The sequence below is a fragment of the Pholcus phalangioides genome, unplaced genomic scaffold, assembly GCF_987345545.1.
Source record: "Pholcus phalangioides strain wild (caught in Gottingen) unplaced genomic scaffold, Ppha-v1.0 ptg000008l_1, whole genome shotgun sequence".
In the NCBI taxonomy this organism is placed as follows: Eukaryota; Metazoa; Arthropoda; class Arachnida; order Araneae; family Pholcidae; genus Pholcus; species Pholcus phalangioides.
Window position 1 is genome coordinate 41984608 of NW_028301601.1, and position 23893 is coordinate 42008500.

Below are 23893 nucleotides of genomic sequence, written 5' to 3' on the forward strand. Positions count from 1 at the left end.
GAATGTAAATTTACCTAGTTCTGTTAGTTTGAGATTTTTATGAAAGCATTTCATTAAGGTTTTCATATATGTATATATTTTTCATATTGATCATGCAATGCCATCAACTTTATAAAAATAAAAACAGACTAGATATAAGAGTGTATCAAAAAGTCCATGGTATTCTATTACAAGGCTGGACAAATCCCAGGCAACAGGTCGCCATGGCAACCAAAAAAAATGATATTAGCATCTAAATTCTTTTTTGTTTAGTTACTAAATTGCAGGTTGAGTGCAACACAAAATTTTGGAATTTATAGCAGTACTAGGGGGGCTCTGCTCCCCTGCCGCCTTTGACCGCCAACCCCCTCCCCCCCACTTCTCTTCACACCATATCTTGTTTATTTCGTCCCACTTCATCAGCGTGCTATGGAAAGGGACGTGTGAAAGCACCAGCTTACTGAAGAAGCGAATTTTAATAAAAATAATAATAAAGCAACAAAAAACAAATGAGATTCATCAAGTACCCCCAGAAAACTTCCCCATGGGGGTCCCCAGATTCAATTCGCTGAATTTTAGTGGGGCCCCCACACTGGATATATCTTGGAATACCGATGTGTTGCAAATTTTACAATGTTGAACAACAAAAATCAATGAGATATATCCTGGGGCACCGAATTAGAACCTGTCAACATTTCCATGGAGCCCTGACCTGGAAGCTTGTGGGAAGCCTGTGAGGGGCCACGAAAATTGTTCATTTTTATCAATTTTACAACGAATAAAATCCAGGGCCCCCACATGCAGTAGAGGGAACACAATACGCAGATTTTTAGTGGGGCCCCAGACTGGCTTTATCTCGGGCTTCCGCTGTTGCAAATTCTACAACAGAAAAGAATGAGATTCATTTAGGGCCCCCAAAATGAAATCTGTAAACATGGGGGCCCCGACTTGGAAGTTTGTTGGTCATACCCCAGTGCGAGTGCCATGAAAAATTTTCTTTTGTATTCGTTTTCACCAATGAATAAAATCCAGGGCCCTCAACCAATTACCTGGGACACCAATTCGCATACTTTTAGTGAGGCCCCAGACTGGCTTTATCTCGCTCTTCCGCTGTTACAAATTCTACACTGCTCAAAACAATTAGGGGAGCACATGGTTTTAACAAAATTATGCAAAGATGTATACCGATAAGTAACTTAAAATGAATCATCCATAATTTAAAGCCTAGCAGGAAACGGAAGAAGAGAACTTCATATGCAAATCAAAGTTCATGACGTCAAAAACCAGAAAAAGGAGATAAGGGCAGAAATCGGGATGTTGCAGAAACGTCTGTTTTACTGCCGTAACTGTGAAATTCGATTACGCAGTATTTTTTTTTCTGAGACAAGGTGACTTGAGGATGTCTCAACAACGTGATTTACCGGAATTCATGGCATGGCGTGTTATAGGCAGACTGGAATCCGGGCAAACACAACGTAGTGTCGCGGACGCTGTTGGGAGTCACCAGAAGTGTTGTTGCAAGGCTGTGGAACCGATTCCAAGAAACAGGAAATGTTAGACGTCGACCAGGGCAAGGTCGGCTACAGCAACTGATGACCGGTATGTACGGTTAACAGCCCGTCGAAACAGAACAGAGAATGTTACGCAGCTGCAAAGACGGTTGCTCTTGGCAACAGGACGAAGGGTGTCCAGCCAAACAGTACGTAATCGGCTTCATGAGGGAGGGCTCTATGCACGTAGGCCAATGGTCTGCATTCCGTTGACCCCACGCCACCGTGCGGCCCGAAGAAGATGAGCTGCTGAACATCGAGATTGGGAGCAACATGATTGGAGCCAAGTACTGTTTACAGACGAGTCCCGATTCAGTCTGGAGTGTGACACCCGATGTGTTCTGGTATGGAGGGACAGGGGCACTCGAAATAACCCCACATTCGTTCGTGAAAGGTCACAATACAGACGAGCTGGTTGGATGGTATGGGGTGAAATCAGCATAGGCGGACGTATGGACCTGCATATCATTTGGAATGGCACTTTGACGGCCCGAAGGTATGCAGACGAGATACTGCGACCTCATATCATCCCTTACGCTGGAGCCATTGGAGATTCCTTTGTTTTCCAGGATGATAATGCCCGACCGCAAAGAGCTCGTCTGGTGGAGAACATGCTTGAAGCTGAAACAATACAGCGTATGGAATGGCCAGCGTGCTCTCCTGACCTGAATCCAATCGAGCATGTCCATGCTCGGACGACGCATTGATGCGCGACCAAGGCCGCCTGTTACTGTCCGAGACTTGCAGATTGCACTTCTTGAGGAGTGGAACAGTATTCCCCAAAGTCTGATCGATAACCTCATCGCATCCATGGCAAACAGGTGTGCAGCAGTCTTAGCTGTTCGAGGAGACCACACGCCCTATTAAAACTCATGCATCATGTCTAAACAGTAATTTTTTTTATCGTTTACATGTAACCAAATTGTTGCCCTAAATCATCTTTTTATGTTTTTTCCATATTTTCAAAGAATTAAAGCTTAATTCTTTTTTCTGTATTGCGCATTGATACACGTGTACTATCCATTGTTTGCCAATACATGGCTGTCTCGCACGGTTTTCTTCACTTTTTTGCTTGCTCCCCTAATTGTTTTGAGCAGTGTACAACAGAAAAGAATGAGATTCATCTAGGGCCCCCAAAATGAAGCCAGTAAACATGGGGCCCCTGACGTGGAAGCTTGTCGGTCATCCCCCGGTGCGAGTGCCATGAAAAATTTTCATTTGTATTCGTTTCACCAACGAATAAAATCCAGGCCCACCCACGCAACTACCCGTGACCGAATTCACAAATTTTATGGGGCCCAAAAATAGAAAACTTTTTTTAGAAATAGAAACCCAGTTTATGAAAACTTTCAACTTATACGTGCAATCCCCCCCGGGTACCCAACCCTGTGTGTCGGGAGCACTGCTGTTGTATGTATATTATACATACCTCTCAGCATGGCCCCCCTCCCACAAGGGCAGGGCTGACAGGGGCCACAACGATTCTTATCACTTTTGATTTTTCACACTATAAATTAACCACAGAGGAGCCCCCTGAAAAGCTGGTTTGAGGGCTTGTCATCTAAATTCCAGCATAAGGGCTCTGATGTAGGATGTGGGAGCCTCTCGGTACATGCACATAACATCGTCCCGATGGGTCAAATGGATCCCGATATGTGCTACAGTTAAATGAATATTTGACCCAAAATCGTAACCGACTTCCGTAACACAAAAACGTAACAGATTTCCGTCACCCATTTCCATAACATAAAATCGTCACTAATTTTGGTTGCTTAGAAACAGGCACTTTTCGATTTTGTGATTTTATATTATGGAGTAGATATCTGCAAACATGAAAAAGGGTCACTATACTCAGAAAAAGTCAAAAGAAACATTATTTCGGACCTTTTTCTTCGGGTAAAATGTTTTTTAGCGCCTAAAAAATTGCTTGAGCGCCTAGACTCTTTTGTGATTTTTCCAGCCGTCCTATTATTTGATAGTATAAATTATTTTCTCATTCATTTGATAACAATTTGAAAACAGGTGATAGAGATTTTTCTCTGTGTAGATTCTCCTACATTTACCATGCATTTTCAAAGAATTGAGATCATTTATATTACTGACTTGAAATGAAAATGAAAACTTAATCAGTTTTGAATGACAAATCATTATGACAAAAGCACTCAATATTAAGTTAGTCATCAAATCATTAAATATAAAAATTTTTGTGGTGATAATATTAATAAAAAACCAGTTCTCAGTTATATTTCCATGTCTTTCAATTTCTGTTACACTGACAGCATATTCAAAGTCGAAAAATAGAACCTTTCCTTGTAGGTTACTCTCTTAGGGATTGAAGCTTTTAATTATATATAGCTGTAGAAATACTCTCCATCAAAAAATAAATAACACACTAGTAAAGAATAGTTGAGTCACCAGAAGAATCCTCAGGCAGTAGTATCTCATCTAGGTATGCAAGTGATTAATGTTGCAAAAAAATAAGGCAAATATTCCTGTTGTTGATTGCTGAAGATGCCATATGAAATCAAGTATATCATTGAAATACTGGAGTAAAAACAAAAAATCCTGTAAGAAAATATAGTAAAAAATATTACTCTCGCCCAGATTACATATTTTTATACATATACAACTTATACATCCACATATATATATATATATGTGGATGTATAAGTTGTAATATAAGTTGACGAAAGCCAAAAATAAAAAAAATTAATACAATATTCAATACTGTTGCTAAGTGTGTGACCTTTCTTTCTCTGCAACTTACCCAAATTTTATACACAATGTACTTCAGAATCAAAATGATTGTTTTGAAAAATTGATTAGTGAAACTTTGCTACAACGATACTCGATACAATGATAAATTTATCCACGATGATGTTCTTCAAGTCTTGTTTGGAAATGTTTATACTCTAGTGTTAAACTGATGCCTCTCAATATAATGATAATCCCTCTACAACTATATATTTTTTGTTCCACTGAGTATCGTTATATTGAGGTCTCACAGTATTTTAAAACAAATAATTCTTCTATGCCGCATGAGTTAATTTTTGCCCTGGATAGATTTAGGCAAAATTTATGCACAAATATACTGCATAATCCTGTAATAGCCTATTCCGCAAATTATATAAAATCCTGCAATTTCAACTACTTAAAACATAGATATAAATTCTTTTGTTTTATTCATTGTAAATAATGTCATAATTTACACTGTGGTAATGATAAAAATAAATCCGATAAAAATACTTACTTGAAAACTTTTGGCACTTATGTCCTTCCTTGATTACAGAAGCAAGCCTTTGATGATCAATTTTATTCTTCAGAAAATTAAAACAAGAGAAGCCTTTGTCTCTTGGCATCCATGAGACATGATTAATTAAAATTAAAAAGGAATATAACACAAAAATAAATTTTAAAACATCTTCTAACAAACTTAAAAAACATTAACACCAATGAATAAAAAACACGTGCGAAAATGGTTGATGGTTCACAGCTTCTTCCTTCAGCCTCCACCTGGCTATGTCACTAGTTGTGACATCCTTCCAGCAGTGTGAGACTTTACCTATAGGGGGCCGGACTTAACTGAGGGGGGGGGGAGGCAACTTCCCGGGCCGCAAAATTCAGGTGGGAACAAAGAACACATAAAATTATAAAATTTTAAAGTTGTGGGGGCGGTACAATAATGTTTGCTCCGGGTGGCAAAAATCCTAGTCACGGCCCTACATGGGGATGCTGCTCTGGGCCCCCAAATTTATTACAACCGGCCCTTTTAATGCACAACATTAGTATTGAATCTGGAAAGTATCCCACAGTTCTAAATACAAAAAAACAGATTTTAAGTGGTCAAGTGCGTAGCTATCTTAAATATCTATTCTTTCAAAATGTCAGCGGGGCCATGGAAAAAAGCTCCAGGGGGCACGTTAGGCTTGTGAGCAAATGCACCATCTGCAAACATCAGAAAGTAGTAATTTTCAGAATCTTTATTTAATAATCAATATATATATATATGTATATATATATTTCCGCAATTTCTCAATATATGTGCGAAGGGAAATTATTGGAAAGTTAGTTACAAGCAGGAATGGCAGGTTTTTGATGCATGGCATGCCACATCAAAAACTTCTGTCTATAACCTGAAATATTGTTTTTCAGTTGAAAAATTCTTGTTGAAAATACACACATTGATTGCATATTTCAACACTGTGTTGACAAAGAATAAATGCTTAATATGATTGTAAAATATATAATTTTCTGCTCTCCCCCCTACAAAATAATTTTAGACAATATGTGTAAAATTTATATTACAATACTTGTAAAATATACAAGTTAGAGAGTTACTCTAGAGCAGCGGTTCTCAACCGGCAGCTCGAGGAAAATAAAAAAATCAATAAAATTAAAAAAATAATAATTATAAATATTTTTAAATAGTAAAAATAAGTCAGTAACTTCGATGAATAATTAAAAAATTAGCCTATGGGGCTCCGTCATAGAATTTTTACTTAAAAGGGCTTCGCGAGACAAAAAAGGTTGAGAACCGCTGCTCTAGAGTAAAGCATAACATAAAAGCTGAAGGAAAAACACTATAGAATGATTTGATATTCTTCAATTCAAGATTCTTAACCTTCCAAAATTTCTTCAATTGCTTATATATGTGTATACATATAAACATCTGCTGAACTCTTTTCATAACAGATAGGTATATGTAAATATTACAAGAAAAAAAATCAAGACTTTACAAAAAATAATTTTTAAATCAGAAATTTCTCATTTATTTGCAGTAACAAATTCCAAATGAAAAATTTCACATTTGTTCACAAAAAAAAAAAACTCTCAAATAAATAAAACATAGTTCAAATCAAAAATTTTGCATTAAAACAGTGGCCATATTACTGGAAAGTGTTAAAGTACTTAGTTGAAAAAAAAAAAAATCAACATATATTGTAGTAATATCTCCACTTTTTCTCCTAATTTAAAATTATTTTTCAAATGCTTTTTATAGCATCTTTTTCCAAAATTCCAAAAAGTTACATATACAGTGAAGTACACTTATAACATAAGGATATAACAAACTGTAGATACAACATGCGGTTGTGTAATCCTTAAAATTTGGCTCATTCCCATCCATATATTTTTACCTCTGTCATAACATACTCTGTTTAATACACTGTGGATATAACAAACCAAAAGAATGGTCTTAACCAAGAAAATAATCCAGACATAACATACTGCAAAAAAACCCTAGAAAAATAGTCAGACGTTTAGTCAAAAACAGACTTTGTACAACATTTATTGTATGAGGGCGATACCTTGGTGTTTTCTCACAAAAAACCTAATTTTTTCAATGATTTTTCATTACTGGAATAGTTACTTTTCTCATCAACAGATGAGAAAAATAACTATTTCAGTACTGAATATTTCTATATAACTGTATATACTTTCTTTACCCCGTACAAAATATTACTATAAGTGCACTGAATACTTCTATAACTTCAGGGCTACCTGTCGATGATAAATGAAACTATTTTGGCGATAAAATTTTTCACATTTAATAAAATCCTGTCTTTCTGTGCAAAACTGTTTTCAAATTATTGAATTTTTACTTGTTTTTATTACTTTATGATCTTTTTATTGGTGGCGATGATAAAAGAACAATTGTTGTAAATCCACTCGCTCACTGTTGAAATGATTGGTGAAGTGTAAAACTATATAAAATTCATAAACATCAGTTGGGGTTTTTTTTTTCTGAATTTTTAAATTGTACACTGCTGTCAACTTCAAAGGAAAACTGTACGAATAACCTCAAAAAAAAAAAAAAAATTAACATTTCCAAAAATGTCTTGTGTTTCTAATAAATTTTCAGAACTTTTCGGGTATCAACCAAAAACTATATTCATACTATATTATTTATTACATTACTATGTATTTCAATTATGTACTCCATAGGCTTATTTTGTATACGACAATCTCAATAATGCATATATGCTGTTGCTAAGTAAGCCAATTTCAACGCCTCACTTATAACATGCACATTGGTTATTACACACACTTCTAAAATCATCTAGGGGCTATGTTATAATCGCACTCGACTGTATTTACATCTAATATAATGTCAGAGGGAAAAAAGTGATGCTCGTGGTTTCTCTTTCAAGTACACTCACAAGTACTGAGCAAAATTATGACTTTCCCACTTCAAAAGTGTAAATTACTTAGATTTCACTAAAAAGTTGTAAAAAAATCAAATTTTAACATTAATTCGTCAAAATTGGCAAATTTCGCATTTATCGAGGTTATTTCGTAAATACAAAATTTACGTATCTCTACAGATAGGTGTTTAAAAAGTTCTTTTACAGCAAAAATTTAATATTGATTTATGTTATTAATTATTCTGATATAATCACTGATACTTAAAACAATACCCTTATTGTGTGTAACATTAAAATATATCTAGCAATCAAAATACTCAATTGTAGGACTAAAATGTCCTTTAATTTGGCAGTGTTCTGATTGTATATGGTGCTGAAGAGGCTCCTATAACTTATTAGAAGCACAGGCACAGTAGCCCAGGTCGATAAGACACTCGCTTAAAGTACAGTAGACTCTCTGTAACTCGACACCCCAAAAGCATCGACAAACATGTCGACTTAAGCGGATGTCGAGTTAGCGGGGTTTCACTCTAAATTTTTGTCCGACCGTTTTTGCGTATGTAATTATATACATTCAAACAATTGTATTAGATAAAATGATAATTCTCATTAATTTTAATTTGGGGTTGTTTCAAAATAGAATCAAAACGTATAAAAAAATTTACCTCATGAAAAATAATCAAGTACATTTACTTGTTTTTCTTTCCGAAGAGAAAACAAAAATTCTTATACACTATTCAGTTAATACCACGATTGTTCGGCTTTTTCCTGACTGCATAGGAAGCAACGTATCACATCTAGAGGTTTTAGTGCATCATGGAGAGATGGTGCAGATACTTCTTCATCTGAACTTTTTGTGATTCTATTTCTTCAAAACAGGAAGTACTTGCTTTGGTTAATTGATTCTAGAATATCGTCATCTTCTAAAAGTCCTGAAGTTACACGATCAGAGTCAATACTTATAAATTCATCGTCGATATAATCACCGATAATGATATTTATACTTGCTCTGCACTTAATCTGGGTGGAAAATCTTCGGAGAAATAATCATTTTCCAAAGACTCAGAACAAAAATCAACATGACGGAAGCTCGAGTTCCATGCAGAATCAATCACTTCAACTGCATCTAAAACAGAAATTTTTACGTCCATTATAACATTCACAAATTTTTTGTCTCTAATTTTCTGTAAAATGTTTTCATACTTAGGATAATTCCTAATTTCCTTGATTGAGACTTTTTGCAAAATCTTTTGCTTTCTCTTGAGTAATTGATCCTGGTAGTGGGATTGAGTGATAGCGAGGGATTTGAACCACAAAAGAATTTCTTCCTCTACATCACTGAATACTGATTTCTTATGCGTTTTCTGCTTGGTTCATAAAAAGATTCAAATGCTGAAAAAAATTTCCCTCATTTTTAGCAAATGTTGAAATGGTGTTCCATGCAACTCCATATTCTTCAGCGAGTTCACTCTGAGTTTTTCCCAATTCTAGTTTTTTGAAAATTTCAACTTCGATTTTGAAGTTAAAGTATGAAATTCGCGTGGAGTCATTGCATTCACGGCCGTCGATACTCACAATGACAACCAAAATTCAGCATCTAACCAGGCTTTAGTTCTTTTACTCCTTTTCCAAGAAATCGTAAAACCGAGTTCCGCCAAAAACATTCCCAGCAACAGACAATATCAAAATTCACAATAGATACGATTTTTATCCCTATTCTTCAACATCCAATAAGATCACACCACACTTTAGGGATCATTCAAACTTTCTTTGGCTATGAAAAGAATGAAAGACCAGTCCTAAAGAAATGCCATTAAAATGATAGGCCAGCCAAGAGTCTTCAAACATTCATTCGTCACATGCATGGTCTCCCCCCTCCCCCACAGAGCAAAAAAGGGACCTATCATACAGAACAAAGGATTATCGAAATAACCAAGGACAATGTCAAAAAATTCTTAGAATGGTAATACACGTCAATTTTAAAAACCAGTCGTAGCAAAGGGACAAAAATCATAGTCGAGTTAAGCCAAACATGTGTCAAGTTAGAGAGTTTCCCCTTCATTGAAATTAGTATTGGGCCAACCAAGGGAATAATAGATGTCGAGTTATCCACGTGTCGAGTTACCAAGAGTCTACTGTACCAAAGGATGTTTAGGTGTGTCTTGAGTTCGCTACCTGGTTCATCCTCGTGAGAAACTTTCCTGACACGGGTACAATAGAAACAGTGACATGACCACAGAAAAAGATTGCTGCCACAGGGAGTCCCACCCTGAGGGGTTAGTGCACCAACCTTTCAATGATTATTTTTTTAAAAAGCTGTTCGGAATCGGCAAAAAATTTTAAGAACCTGTCTAATTAGCCCTTACATGCAGAAAATGACCGTGGTGTGACAAAAATGATCAATTATAAGAACAATAGCAAGAATGACTAAATTTCACTATGATATGGTTGTATTTACTAGCATTTATAATGCAATTTTCTTCCAATTGAAGCTGTATCTAAACATGCGAAACAATGCTTTGTGTGTATCAAATCCTGCCAGCTCTGCTTTGATTGCAAACACTCTCTTCAACTCTGGATTTATGGTTAAATCTGACTAAGCAACTTTAGGTGAGATTAAATGAATTTAATTAGTGTATTAACAGACACTGCGTGAGAATTTTTAATATGGAATAAAATTTTGGGCAGATAAGAAAATTTAAAACATCAAAATAGATGTTTTATATTCTGTAATTATACAGTAATTAAAAATACGAAACACTTTAATAAAAAAAAAACTTATGAAGATTAAACATGTCTATCAGGTTGAGAAAAAACTATGACATTTACAATAAGTTTTTGACTGTTTTAATACTGAGAGAGAGTTGGCTTCTTCTGTAAAAAACCTAACTGATTCCCTATATAACAAACATATTTTGAATAAACAGCTCTATATCACGTAGTAAATTGAGCACAGGTAATCAGCAGTTTATGTAAAATGGACCATAAAATTGTATATTATCTGTTATAGACTCTTTGTACGTCAAAAAATTTAAAATTGCAAGTTGTAATTAATATTTTGTTTTAATTATTGTAATAAATTAGTGTCTAAAAATAAAACTTAATATACAAAAAAAGTTTTCATCATATTATCAACCTATTGTGTTCAAAATATTATCCAAAAGCATTCATTCAGGTTTTTGATGCTTGTCTTTTAAAAAACAAACCCAACCTTGGTTACAAGTAATCAGATTTTTATACTTTAGTGAATTTACCAGGGATAAAAATATACCAAGAAAAACAGAATAGCACTTGAGAAGAAACGTAAATGACACAATTCATTCAGGTGAGTAATATAAAAGGAATTCTTTTTTCATTAAAAGTTACAGACCATGTTACTCAATCGAAATGCTTGGAGGTGTAATATTTTGTTGCTTGGCATCTGAACAACTGTAGCATGTTGTTAATGTACATACTAGAATAAAATAGCTAGCTGGAGGGGGGGGGGGTGTATCCTGGGATGTAACAATCACTGTTTTCAGCTCTTTTAGAATTTGTCCATTCTTTATTGTTATATGTGTGTCTGCCAAAGTATATTCTCATGTCATGTTGTTGAAGAAAGATGTCGCAATAGGTGACCACCGCTTACAAGGTGGCAAAAAATATGCATATCACTTTTAGTTTCAGCATACGTCCACTCATTCTTTTTATGGTCAATATTTGTAATACAATCACTGTTACTTGTACACTTGGTGGCATGTATGATGAATGTTATATGTGTTCCAAGACATTACAAGCTTTGTTGATGCGAATAAAGGCTTAGAAACACCATGAGTGACATTCTTTCACATTGTTATTTCACATTCAGAAACTCTCCTTATGATGTAACTTACATCATAAGGAAACTTACATCATAAGGACTGTGTTTCCTTTGACTTACAGTAAGTCAAAGGAAACATATTTAATTGGCTTCAAGGATCACAGATCGGTTTCACAAATTTCATTGGAGGAAATTCAAGCTACTAACCTAGTCATGCAGATTTCAATTTTGGAAAATTTTGTATGACATTTATATACATTGGATGAAATACAAAAAACAAAAGTATAAAGTAAAAAGTTATCTTGTCCCGTTTCTGAGCTATGGGACATTCTGAAAATGAAACCCTAAACAAATCCATTGTCATATTTGCATATGAAATGCTAAAAAAATGGGGATAAAGCAGTCTTTTATGTAAATTGCGAGTGTACTTCTGTAAGTTTTGACTGTTGAAATATTAAGTATAGTTTACAGAAAGAAAAAGATGGCCTTCACCAATAATCCTCTCTAAGCTGCGTATGACCAAAAGAGCTTTAGCAAGTACTGCTTTTGCTACACAATTGAGACTACTGTAAAGAGGTAAACATGCAAACACATTTTGGGAACCGAAGTAAACATTCCAAAAGACCCATGAACCAACCATTGTTGTATGGTTTTCAACAATTTCGAGCATTTGCTGAGCTTTAATGCACTTTTTAAAGTACCCTGCCATTCAAATTTACTTCTGTTTGTGTAACAAAAAACATACTTCAAGTGTCTTAATTAAGTTCATTTGATCATATATTAAAAACAATTTAATATAATTACATTTGGTACATCTATTTTACAAATGTATTGATGATAAAGATATAAATAACAAGGTTAATATGAATAATATGAAATTTAAAGTCTTTTTGGTTTTATCTTGCGTTTAACATTTACATTATCAGTATTGGTATAATCAGTAGAAGATGCAGTTTGATAACAGCCTGCAAAAGATGAAAAAACTTGACACAAATCTAAAGCAATTCTCAGAACAGCAATGCGGTTATAGATCAACAAAAAAACTAAAATAGATAAAGGTAAAGCTAAAATTGATGCTTGTGCTATTTCTTGATCAACAGACTTTCGATGTGGTTCAAAAACAAGTGTAACATGGTGAAATGATTTATTAGCAGTTAACATAACACCAGGCTCTTCATAATGATAGGAACTACTTGACAGTGAAGAATCCAGTCGTATTATATATTCTTTTTCATCAAGGGGTACTGATGGAAGGAAAAAAAATGCACCTCTGTTTAGGCCTATGCTATGAAGGACCATGTCTGGATTATCTGCATTATACAACATGACCTAAAAGTAAGAAGCAAAAACTGATTAAAGTGTTGGGATGCATCCATATCTGATTCACCCCAATATCAGTTTTAAAATACAACATGAATGTGACCTGTCTTTGGCAAAGAAGAGAAAGAGAAAAACTTAATTTGTCTTGGAAGGAAAAAAAAAATTAATGTCACATGTTTTTGGCGGAAGAAAAAATTCTCGGACGAAGCTGTTGGAACCAGGGTTGTCAAATTTGCTCCCTGGGTATATACCCATTCCCCCCCCCCCCCAGGACTAGGTTTTTTTGGGGGGAAATTGTTTGTTTTCGTTTGTATATTTCGAAGTACTTTTAAATGACTTTTTAGGAGCAAAAATATGATAAAAAATAATTTCTTGGAATCACAAACACACATTCATTTTTTTAATTAACGAAAAATTTCATTGCATAAATAGTTGTAGTTATTGTCGACAGATGACACTACAAAAATCTTTATAACTTTATTGTTATCTGTCGGCAAAGAATGCAACTCTATTATGACAAAAAAATTTTATTACTCAATGAAATCCTGTCTTTCTGTGCAAACATAGTTTTAAATTATACAACTAAGTATACTTTTCAAATTATTCAATTTTTAAGTTTTTTTTTGTTACTTTTTAATCACCTTATGGATTCAAAGAAATTCTAATTCAAAGAAAATTTCCATTTTGGGTAAATTTTTTGCACACATGTTGAAAAATGTACTGCCAGCTATCAATGATAATATGTAGTCAAGTACGCTAAGCAAATTTTTTGAACTGCATGTATAATTTTGGAAAAAATTTTTTTTTTGTTTGGTGAACTCAAAATTTCCACAAATGTCGTCTAGAATGGTGTCGCACCCGATCATCACATAGTGTTCAGCGATGAATCCCACTTCAGTCTTGGAGCAGATGACCATCAAACTGTCTGGATGGCCGGGGCCAGTGGTCCCAATCAGCCTTTGTTTTAAAGAGGTATACCCCTGGTGTGGGGTGCTATCTCTTACGACAGCAGGTCACCTCTAGTCGTCCTGCGTACAACTTTAACAGCTCAACGATATGTTGATGGCATCCTGCGGCCAGTTGCATTATCCTTTTTGGCACGTCATCCTGGAGCCATTTTCCAACAAGATAATGCCAGGCCCCATACAGCTCGCATATTTCTGGACTGCCTGTGCTGTTGATACTCTTGCTTGACCATCAAGGTCACCAGACCCTTAGGCAATCAAACTTGTATGGGACATGTTAGGGCACCCTAAAATATAGCAGATCTGGAGCAACAATTGATGAATGCCTACTACTAAACCAGACATGCACCTCATCCATATTCCTCTGCGGAACTTCTAATGAACTGTCACATGTTGGAATGTGTGTGTACATATAGTGAACCTTCCGTGAAGTTTGTTTCTGTAGTGCTGCCATCTGCAATGAATTTTTAAACTATGAGTTTTTTCTTAACTCATAGTGAGTGAAGTGTAATGAATGAATAATTGCACCGTTGTAGGGCTGTTGCTCTCTGCTTGCTCTCTTGCCTAGTGGTGCTGTAGTAAGATGTTCGTCTTCCACTATGAAGACTACCATCAAAGTCCATGGGTTTGAATCTGGGTATAGAACATTAGAATAGAGTTCTTTTCTTACCCAGCTTGGGGTGACCACCAATGGATGGATCCTTCATTTCCCACCGAACTCCTCTGGTTGGAAATTGCTGTATGGAAATATATGACCAAAGTTGGTGTGCGGTAAAGTAGTAGACTGTTCAGTTCGATGCACTGAACGAATGCATGCTCTGATGAATGCGTGGCAGAATGTATGGCAAGATGAGAGTAGGAATCTTTATCACTCCCTACATCAAGGTATACAAGCACGCATCGCCGCCTGGGAGGGGGGTTTACCAATTACTGATTTGAACATTCAACGTGGAACTGCTAGCCATTGATGGGTCTTACGGCTTTGAATTTATAATCATTTCATTCATTATCTGTATGAGCTTTACACATGTTTAATTTCAATAAAAACCGTCAATTTCTCCATGGTGCTTCATTGTTTATTTGCAACATAGTGTATATCGAGCAAGGCACTTCTCCTCGAGCACCAAAAATGTGAACTGAACTTGCAGTTTAGTTGAATCTCTTGCTACAAATTGTAAATAAATCTCCAGCAAAATGAACACCACATTTTGATTTAGAATATTTTTGCAATCAAACAGTAATAAAACCCACAGGATATATAACAGTTTTGAGAAATTAAAATTCAGATAACTTAGGGCATCAAACTTATGCCTAGAACTTCTCTAGCGGGGGGAGCATGCCTTCATTACGAACTGCCCCTGCATATATTATGTAGTGAAAAAACTCAGGAAAATACAGGATCCACTCTTGGGCTACCAGGCTGGTTGAAACTTATCTTCCTCATCTGATGAATTTATTGAATTTAAACTGAAGAATGTAAATAATATTCCTATTAACATTAATGAACCAAATATTTTTTGTAAATAGGGGGATACATTCTTGAGTGACTGGTACTATAATTTTAAATTTTTCAAAAAATGTCACTATTTTATCCTTTTTTCTGATCGTGATTCACATTACAGAAAAGGGAAGTAACTTTTTTTTAGTTACATAAACCTGAATATTTCTGTTCTTTTATAAGTAATTTATAGAAATTAATTGCTAAGGTTAACATTGTTAAGGTTAAGGCTAACATTGCGAACATAAACTTCATGGAAAAAAAAATTAGGTTTTTAATGTGATGTAATTATATAAGTCATTTTTTAGGAGTGACTAATTTTTTAGGTGTCATTTGTGAATTTTGAAATTGTTGAGTAAATACTCTCAGATACATTAATCTTTTCATGTATGTTTTAAGTAGGCAACATCATTAAAAACCATTGTATGCATATTCACAAAATAAATGTCAGTTTTTTTGTTAATTTTTTTTATCACGGATTAAAAAATGTTAATTACCAAAAAAAAAAAAATTTTTAATTTAAAATATAAAATAGTTACAAAGTACTTCTGATATTTTCTAAATTCATGTATTACCTAAGAAATAAATATAGGCTTAAATTGCCTTTTCATCAGAAATAAAAATTTATAAAATATCCTCACACATTATATTACATTTTAACTTGATCGCACATTTACATTGAAAGAAATCCGAGACTAAATATATTTTCTATGTATGCAAAGATGGAATACATGTACAAAAAATTTTTAAGTGAAAGTGGAATATTCATACATAACAAAAAATTAGACAGAAGAATAATGCATTTTTTTGTGCATTTAGTAGTCAAAGTGAAATTCATATAAGAGTTTGCCATTTAAAGACTTGACTAAAATCGCATTATTTAACTGATTTAAAATTACCAAAAAAAAGATATCCAGTGCTTCTCAAATATTTGTGATCTCTGAGTCCCTGAAATAGTCTAATGAAAAACCCTTTAAAGAACAAAAGAGGCACACATTTATATCACCAGCTCACCACAACATCCTGACGAAGGTTGCAACACCCCTAAAAGCTGTGATGCCCACTTCAAGGACCACTATCTTAGTCCATAAGGTTTATTATGATTAGAGCCTGGATAATATGCAAATGCATATGGCCTTTTTTAGCATCAATGCATATAAATGCATAAAATTAAAACATTTTCAGAATAAGTGCATATTTTTGAAGGTTTATTTAAGCTCACTCAATTTATTTTACAATTTTTCAAATAAATATTGTTCATAACATCAGTTTTTTGGTGTTATGGAATCAGATGGTGTGTAGTGAATTAATAAATATTTATGAAGTATTTTACGAATATTAACCATTTTATTATAAGGCTATTTCTAGAGATATCTCAAAGTGTTAAATTTTTTTAGAAATAGTGTCGAAATTTTTTTGCTACTGGTATTTTTGTTATTGAGCAACTGCAACAAACTGAAAATTAAAAAATACCAGAATAAAAAGTATGTAGAAGTTATTTTCATATGCATATATAAACTGAAGAGCCAACAAACTGGTACAGGCATGCGTATGCAAATAAAGAGGTATAGAACCAATCAGAGTACGGCGCTGCAGTCGGCAACGCCTATATAACACAACAAGTGTCTGGCATAGTTGTCAGATCGGTTACTGCTGCTACAATGGCAGGTTATCGAGATTTAAGTGAGTTTGAACGTGGTGTTATAGTCGGCGCACGAGAGATGGGACATAGCATCTCCGAGGTTGCGATGAAATTTGGATTTTCACGTGTGACCATTTGACGAGTGTACAGTGAATATCGGGAATTAATTAAATCTACGACTTCACTGCGGCCGGAAAAAGATCATGCAAGAACGGGACCAACGACAACTGACGAGAATCATTAAACATGACAGACGTGCAACCCTTCTGCAAATTGCTGCAGACTTCAATGCTGGGCCATCAAGTGTCAGCGTGCGAACCATTCAATGAAACATCATCGATATGGGCTTTCGGAGCCGAAGGCCCACTCGTGTACCCTTGATGACTGCACGACACAAAGCTTTAAGCCTTGCCTGGTCCCGACAACACAGACATTGGACTGTTGAAGACTGGAAACACGTTACCTGGTCTGACGAGTCTCGGTTCCAATTGCTTCGAGCTGATGGACGTGTACGGGTATGGAGACAACCTCATGAATCCATGGACCCTACATGTCAACAGGGGACTGTTCAAGCTGGTGGAGGCTCTGTGATGGTATGGCGCGTGTGCAGTTGGCGTGATATGGGACCCCTGATACGCCTAGATACAACTCTGACAGGTGACAGGTACGTAAGCATCCTGTCTGATCACCTGCACCCATTCATGTCCATTGTGCATTCCGACGGACTTGGACAATGTCAGCAGGACAATGCGACACCCCACACGTCCAGAATTGCTACAAAGTGGCTCCAGGAACACCCTTTTGACTTTAGACACTTCCGCTGGCCACCTAAATCCCCAGACATGAACATTATTGAACATATCTGGGATGCCTTGGAATGTGCTGTTCAGAAGAGATCTCCACCCCCTCTTACTCCTACGGATTTATGGACAGCCCTGCAGGATTCATGGTGTCAATTACCTCCAGCACTAGTCGAGTCCATGCCACGTCGTGTTGCGGCACTTCTGCGTGCTCGCGGGGCCCTACACGATATTAGGCAGGTGTACCAGTTTTTTTTGGCTCTTTAGTGTACATGTTTCGAATGAATATACAAACAAGAAGCAAGTATAATAGTTTGATATCTCTTGCCATTTTTTTCAGTTTTTAACAATATTAGTTGCAAAAGAAATTGCAATTTCATCGAATCATTACACATCTGTAAAGATTTTAATAAATTTACAGCAATTTCAAACGCATTGTCGGAATCGGGTGATGAATATGATTCTAGATAAAACATGACATCTTTCAGAATAGGCTTGGAACAGATTAGTTTGGCTTTTGAGAATTTTTTTTGGTTCAATTTTGTTACCATCAACGTATACACTATTGTAAATTTTCATATACCACAATGCACCCAGAAACAGAAGGACATTCATTATCTGTCCTCATATGGCGTGCAACCAGTTGTGATTCTTTCTTGAGAAGAATCTAATTCAACATTTTTTCTTGTTTGAAAAAATCAACTACATCATCCAAGTTGGTAATTGCATTGGAAAGTTCAAAATTCTTTTTTCTAGCAAACTTAGTTCAACAGCAAGATTAAAATTTTCTTGAGAAGACACCAACGAATAAGGCAAATACACAAAAAATAATAAAAGTCCTAATGCATTTCAACACCAATGGGTGCCGTCTTCAGAGGAAAAATTTAACCACTAGTCTCGCTGACCGAGTTTCTCACTTGGGTTGAATACCAAATCTTAACGCTCGGTTCGTGGTCAGGACGTTTGAAGTGAACAGACTATAGACACTTCCGCTGGCCGTCAAAATCCCCAGACATGAACATTATTGAACATATCTGGGATGCCTTGCAACGTGCTGTTCAAAAGAGATCTCCACCCCCCCCCTCTTACTCCTACAGATTTATGAACAGCCGTGCAGGATTCATGGTGTCAATTACCTCCAGCACTACTTCAGACATTAGTCGAGTCCATGCCACGTCGTGTTGCAGCACTTCTGCGGGCTCGCGGGGGCCCTACACGATATTAGGCAGGTGTACCAGTTTTTTTGGCTCTTCAGTGTATATATATGAAGGGACATTTTTCTTGTAAATGAATGCATATGTACTAAGAAATATGCATTTTAAAAACACATCTGCTTTTTTCTGTACATTTGATTTTTAATGCATATTTTCTCATTTTTTGTACATATTTTGGAATTTGTTATTTTTCAAGATTTCTCGTGCATATTCTGGGGTGTTTAATGCATATTTTGGCATTTTAAGTGCACATTTTAGCATTTTAAGTGCTTATTTTTGCATTTTTAAGTGCATATTTTTAGAGCATATTTTGCCACTTTTTTAGTGCATATAATCAGGGTTCTCATTATGATATATAGGCCAATGCACTATTATTTTATGATATAATTGATTTCATGACCTGGAGGTTGAGAAACATTGCCTTACAAAAGTTGAAGAATCCTGTTTTAGAAAAAAAGAAAAATGCACCTTAAGAGTCGGAAGATATTCTTGATTGACCACAACGCAGCCACTTATTTCAGCTTGACCAAAATGACGAAAAACAATTACATGGATATCCTTGATATCATCATCCATAATCTGGAATTAATGTTAAAATCAAGAAAATCAGTTATATATCATTCCCCTCATGCCAGAAGCACGAGTGTGTAACGTCACAAGTGTGTACTCTATGGTAAGTTATACTAAGTTATTTTCCCTAAAACTTTTTGTAACGTGTTTCAAGCAAAACTTAGATAGCAAAATAAGGTACCCAACCAGTTGATTAAAAAAAAGGATAATTTGCACATTCGTTTTTTTGGCAATAGGATGATATACATAAGCATATTATACAGGGTGCATAGCAGTTTCATTTTACTGGCAAACCACTGATCCTAGATATATACTTCCAATTAGAAAAAGTTTCCCAATAACATGTAGTACTTAGATATGTCATTCATGTTGCAAGGGGTTGCATAGTTGTTATAATAAAAAAACTTTTTATACAGTTCCCATGTGCCCCAAAATTCAAACCCAATTATAAAGTTGCTGCCCTGTATCTCCTGATGAAAATTTTAAAAATTCCACGTTTCTAAGAGTAATATTCCCAGAGTGATCCAAATTTGAAAAAAAGAGGAAATTTTAGAAAGAACAGAGTGTTAAATGCAGAAAGCCCGTTTGACCTGCTTGAATTTGAATATCTCTGTGAGTATTGCACTTGAAAACATGGAATTTTTTGTTGTTTGTGTGACAAGAGACAGGGCAACAGCTTTCTAATTGGGTTTTGGGACACACAGAGACTACATAAAAAGTTGATTTTTTTTTATTATAACAACTATACAACCTCTTGAAACATGAATGACATATTTCAGTACTACACATTTGGTAACTTTTTCTAATTGCAAGTATACCTCTAGGATCAACGGTTCGCCAGTAAAATGCCATACCCTGTTTGCTTTGCTATGCATCCTGTATATATCATGTACGAATAAAACCATTTTCAAAAATGATCAATGGCAGAGAAATCAAATACATCTTCATTTATGCTCTTCAAATGATAGACTTTTCACAATTGAGCAATAAAATCAAAGGCTGCATTCCAAACTCTATCGTACGACAAGCATTTCAAAATAATTCTTAATACCACGATATGGCATACTAAGACTTCCTTCAAAAATTTAAGATTTTTTTTTTAATAGGATGATATTTTCTTATGAATTACAGTTTTGTAGGCTACCAAACCTATATTTAATATGGCAGGCCAACTTAATAACTAGATAAGTGAAAACCAAAAACGTACTCAACAAAACTTGAGGTCCAGTATATACAGGATTCAAAGCATCCTAAAATATGGTGGCAGCAGCATTACATTCTATATTCATAATTGGAGGCAGAGAGGCCAGTTCCCTCACAAAGTTTATCAGAGCTCTAAGTACTTGTTACCATGTTGGGCAGTCTCTATGATTCCTCCCCCCCAAACACAAGCTTGCCAACTGCTACGGATTGGCACTAGTTTTTACACATGCCTGGCCGCACTCAACTATGGAAGGCACTCTCAATACTAAAAGATTTTTTTTCTTTTTAAATCACGTTAGAGTTTTTGCAGTATTTTTGTTTTACATTGTGTTGATTTTTACTGGCTAGCTATAAAGTAACAACAAATTTCTATTTGCATGTTCTTGAGTTTATGTCCAGTCCATAACTCACTGCATTGTAACATCATTGGGTAACATGTTTATTCTCAAATGAAATGAACTTGGTTACATATTTTCAATGAACAACAGCCTATTTTGAGGTATAGTAGAACATCAGTTTATGAGCATAATTCATTCTGTGAACATGCTTGTAATTCAAACCACTCATATTTTATTGAATCAAACTTCCCCATAAGAAATAATGTAAACTAGGATGATTTGTTCCACAATTATTCATTTACATAAAAATGATAAAAACAGTATGTAACAAAACAAAATAAAAAATGTCAGAGTAAACACACAAAAAGCAACAATTTTACAGATTTGCCTATTCTAAACAATGAGAGAGAAAAAGAGAGAGAACTGTTGTTTAGAACAGGGCGGGGTATGAAAAAATCATGTTTTTTTTCTTCAAAACAACAAATTTTTTTGATTTAAATCACATTTTATTTTTATTTTAATTAACTGACTACTTATTAATGAAAAAAATCTTGTTATCCATTGGGGATGCATATTTTCATATCACTTACCTGCTTTTTTCACTGAATTTCCCAAATTTAATTCAGCATTCATGAGCAAATGAAAAATTAACAATAAACTAACGAACTACAAGCAAAAGATATAAATACCAAAAATATGGGTTTATGCAACATGAGAGGTTGTTAAGCCCAAATTGGATAAATATAACTCTTCATGCCTTAGGGGTGTAAAGTGCTTTTATGCATAAGCCCCTTTCCCCCCATTTTAAAATGAATGGCTCTAGACCAGAGGTTCCCAACCATTTTCAGTCCGCGTACCTCCAGCTGGCTCAGTTCCTTTTTGCAAACCCCCAACCCTGAATCCTCCAGACTCTTCCCCCCCCCCCCAAATCTTTTTTCGCCCATTAAAGTTTTCTAGAAACTTCAGACAACCTTGACCGCTTCATTAAGAATGTTTCGCAAATTTGGAGGCAACGGTTTTGATGCTGGAATCTGTCTGTGAATATAACAGTGAGTCCATTTCATTTTAGGAGCGACTTCTGCCACGCATGCACAACGGCCTGAGTAGCAACCTTCCGTGGATTTTCCTCTATCTGTTGTGAGCCCGATACATTTTGACCATTGAATTCTTTTTTCAACGAAATAATGATTAATTACTTCAATTAAGTTGTTAACAGTAGTACAATCTCTTCAATGGGTGACAAAAAGATTTACTTGGAATTCTCTTTCAAGTACTTAGCAATTACAAGTAGCGCAGAATATTGTGCAACGTCTGTACTTTCATTGACTTGGATATAAAAAAAAATTTACAACCTTTGATCTCAATATCGCATCTGGCATGTCCTGTATTCTTCGAGACACCATATTATTTGACAGAGATATTAAACTCATTATAAGAACACTTTCCTCTGCAAACATGCATCTGACAGTAATTTCTTCACACAGAGTCTCGGTGTCTCCAAATTTCTTAAAAGCATTATAGGTGCTCCGACTTTGAGGGTCAAATTGTGTGGTGCCACACCCAGAATATCCAAACTGTCTGCTCTGTGTCTGTGACAGTGTCAACCGATTTGTAAGATGTGGAGTCTCCTGGAATAATTTTTAGGATTTTTTCGTTGATCTTGTTCACACTGTCATTTTTTGATGCCAGAATCGCTCTCCCACAAAGCCACTCATGGTTTCGGCGATTTTGTTCAATGTTTGGGAAGACTTTGTCTGCAAGTTCTTGAACTGAGTTTAACAACTGGCAAAATCCATTTGGGAACGTAATGAGTCCAGTGCTTGGGTTTCTACGGGAATTCTTTCATTGCCAAGTTTGATCAACTGACATGAAAATGATAGCAGCGCTGAGTTATTTTTCAGTTGAACTCGCATGTTAGTGGATAATTATAATTTTTTAACTTCGTACCAGAGTGTTGATGATTTGAGGCAAGCATTGAGTTCATCAGCTGGCGTTAAACATTTTTATTCCCAATTTTGTCGTCGTAGTTGTTGTGCTCTGTTGTTAGTGACGTCATACGTCCAGCTTATCCAGCGAATATTATTCAAACGCCTTTTAAGCATTTTTAGTTTGAAACTATACCTCTACGATGAGTGGTTGATGAGATGAAGGCCGCATTAGCACTAACAGGATACCCTGTATATAGGCTAGCAAAAATACCCAGTGCTCTTCCCAGGTTTTCTTCAATTACTGGGAGGATTGTAAAAGTTACAAACCGTTATAAATGAATAAACTGTTATAATAACAGAATTAAAAGTGTGACAAACCATTGTAAAGGCATATATACACGTCTGAAACGCATTGTTGGAAACCAAGGTAACCAAAGTAAACGTTCTGTAAGTTGAGGCCCCAAAACCATTGTTGCCTAACAATTTCTCATCCATTTTGGGCATTTGCCCAGTTTTGACGAACTTTTAAAGTAGCCTACGGTTCAATCCCGGTCCTGTTTGGTATATATGCAAAATCTGGTAATGATCGGTCTAAAACTGTAGATTTGTATAAAGAACAGACATACATACATACTTTCACATTCATATATAAGATACAATAATTTTTCACACACATCCTTGTATAAATACATTGAAGCCTCCATGAAGAAGTAAACCAATGTATGTAAACTGAATTTTCATTCAAAAAATATTTACATGTTTGCATTACTTTTTTATACATTTTATACAGGTACATCAGACTTTCATAACTGAAATATCAAGAGACAAAAATAACATCTCATAACAAAAAGAAAATAACTTTGTGGGATTCTTGAATTGAACAATGGTAATGAACACTTCAAGTGAAACAGAACAAAAGTTTTTGTTCTGTATCACTTGTTGTT

The 23893-nt window shown here is 35.2% G+C and overlaps 1 protein-coding gene across 2 annotated transcripts in view; it reads right to left on the reverse strand.

The window, feature by feature from the left end:
- Positions 1–5756: 5756 nt before the first annotated feature.
- Positions 5757–23893, reverse strand: part of LOC149084301 (BOS complex subunit NOMO3) — a 160325-nt gene continuing 142188 nt past the window's right edge. Inside the window, exons 6-7 of one of the 2 annotated variants that reach the window (XM_089234666.1) lie at positions 19379–19489; positions 5757–12800 (exon numbers count right to left, since the gene is read on the reverse strand). In XM_089234666.1, the coding sequence (XP_089090792.1) occupies positions 12351–12800; positions 19379–19489 (561 nt within the window). In that variant the 3' untranslated portion in view covers positions 5757–12350. The remainder of the gene's footprint in view (positions 12801–19378; positions 19490–23893) is intronic. The other variant, XM_089234667.1, reaches the window with a different exon arrangement.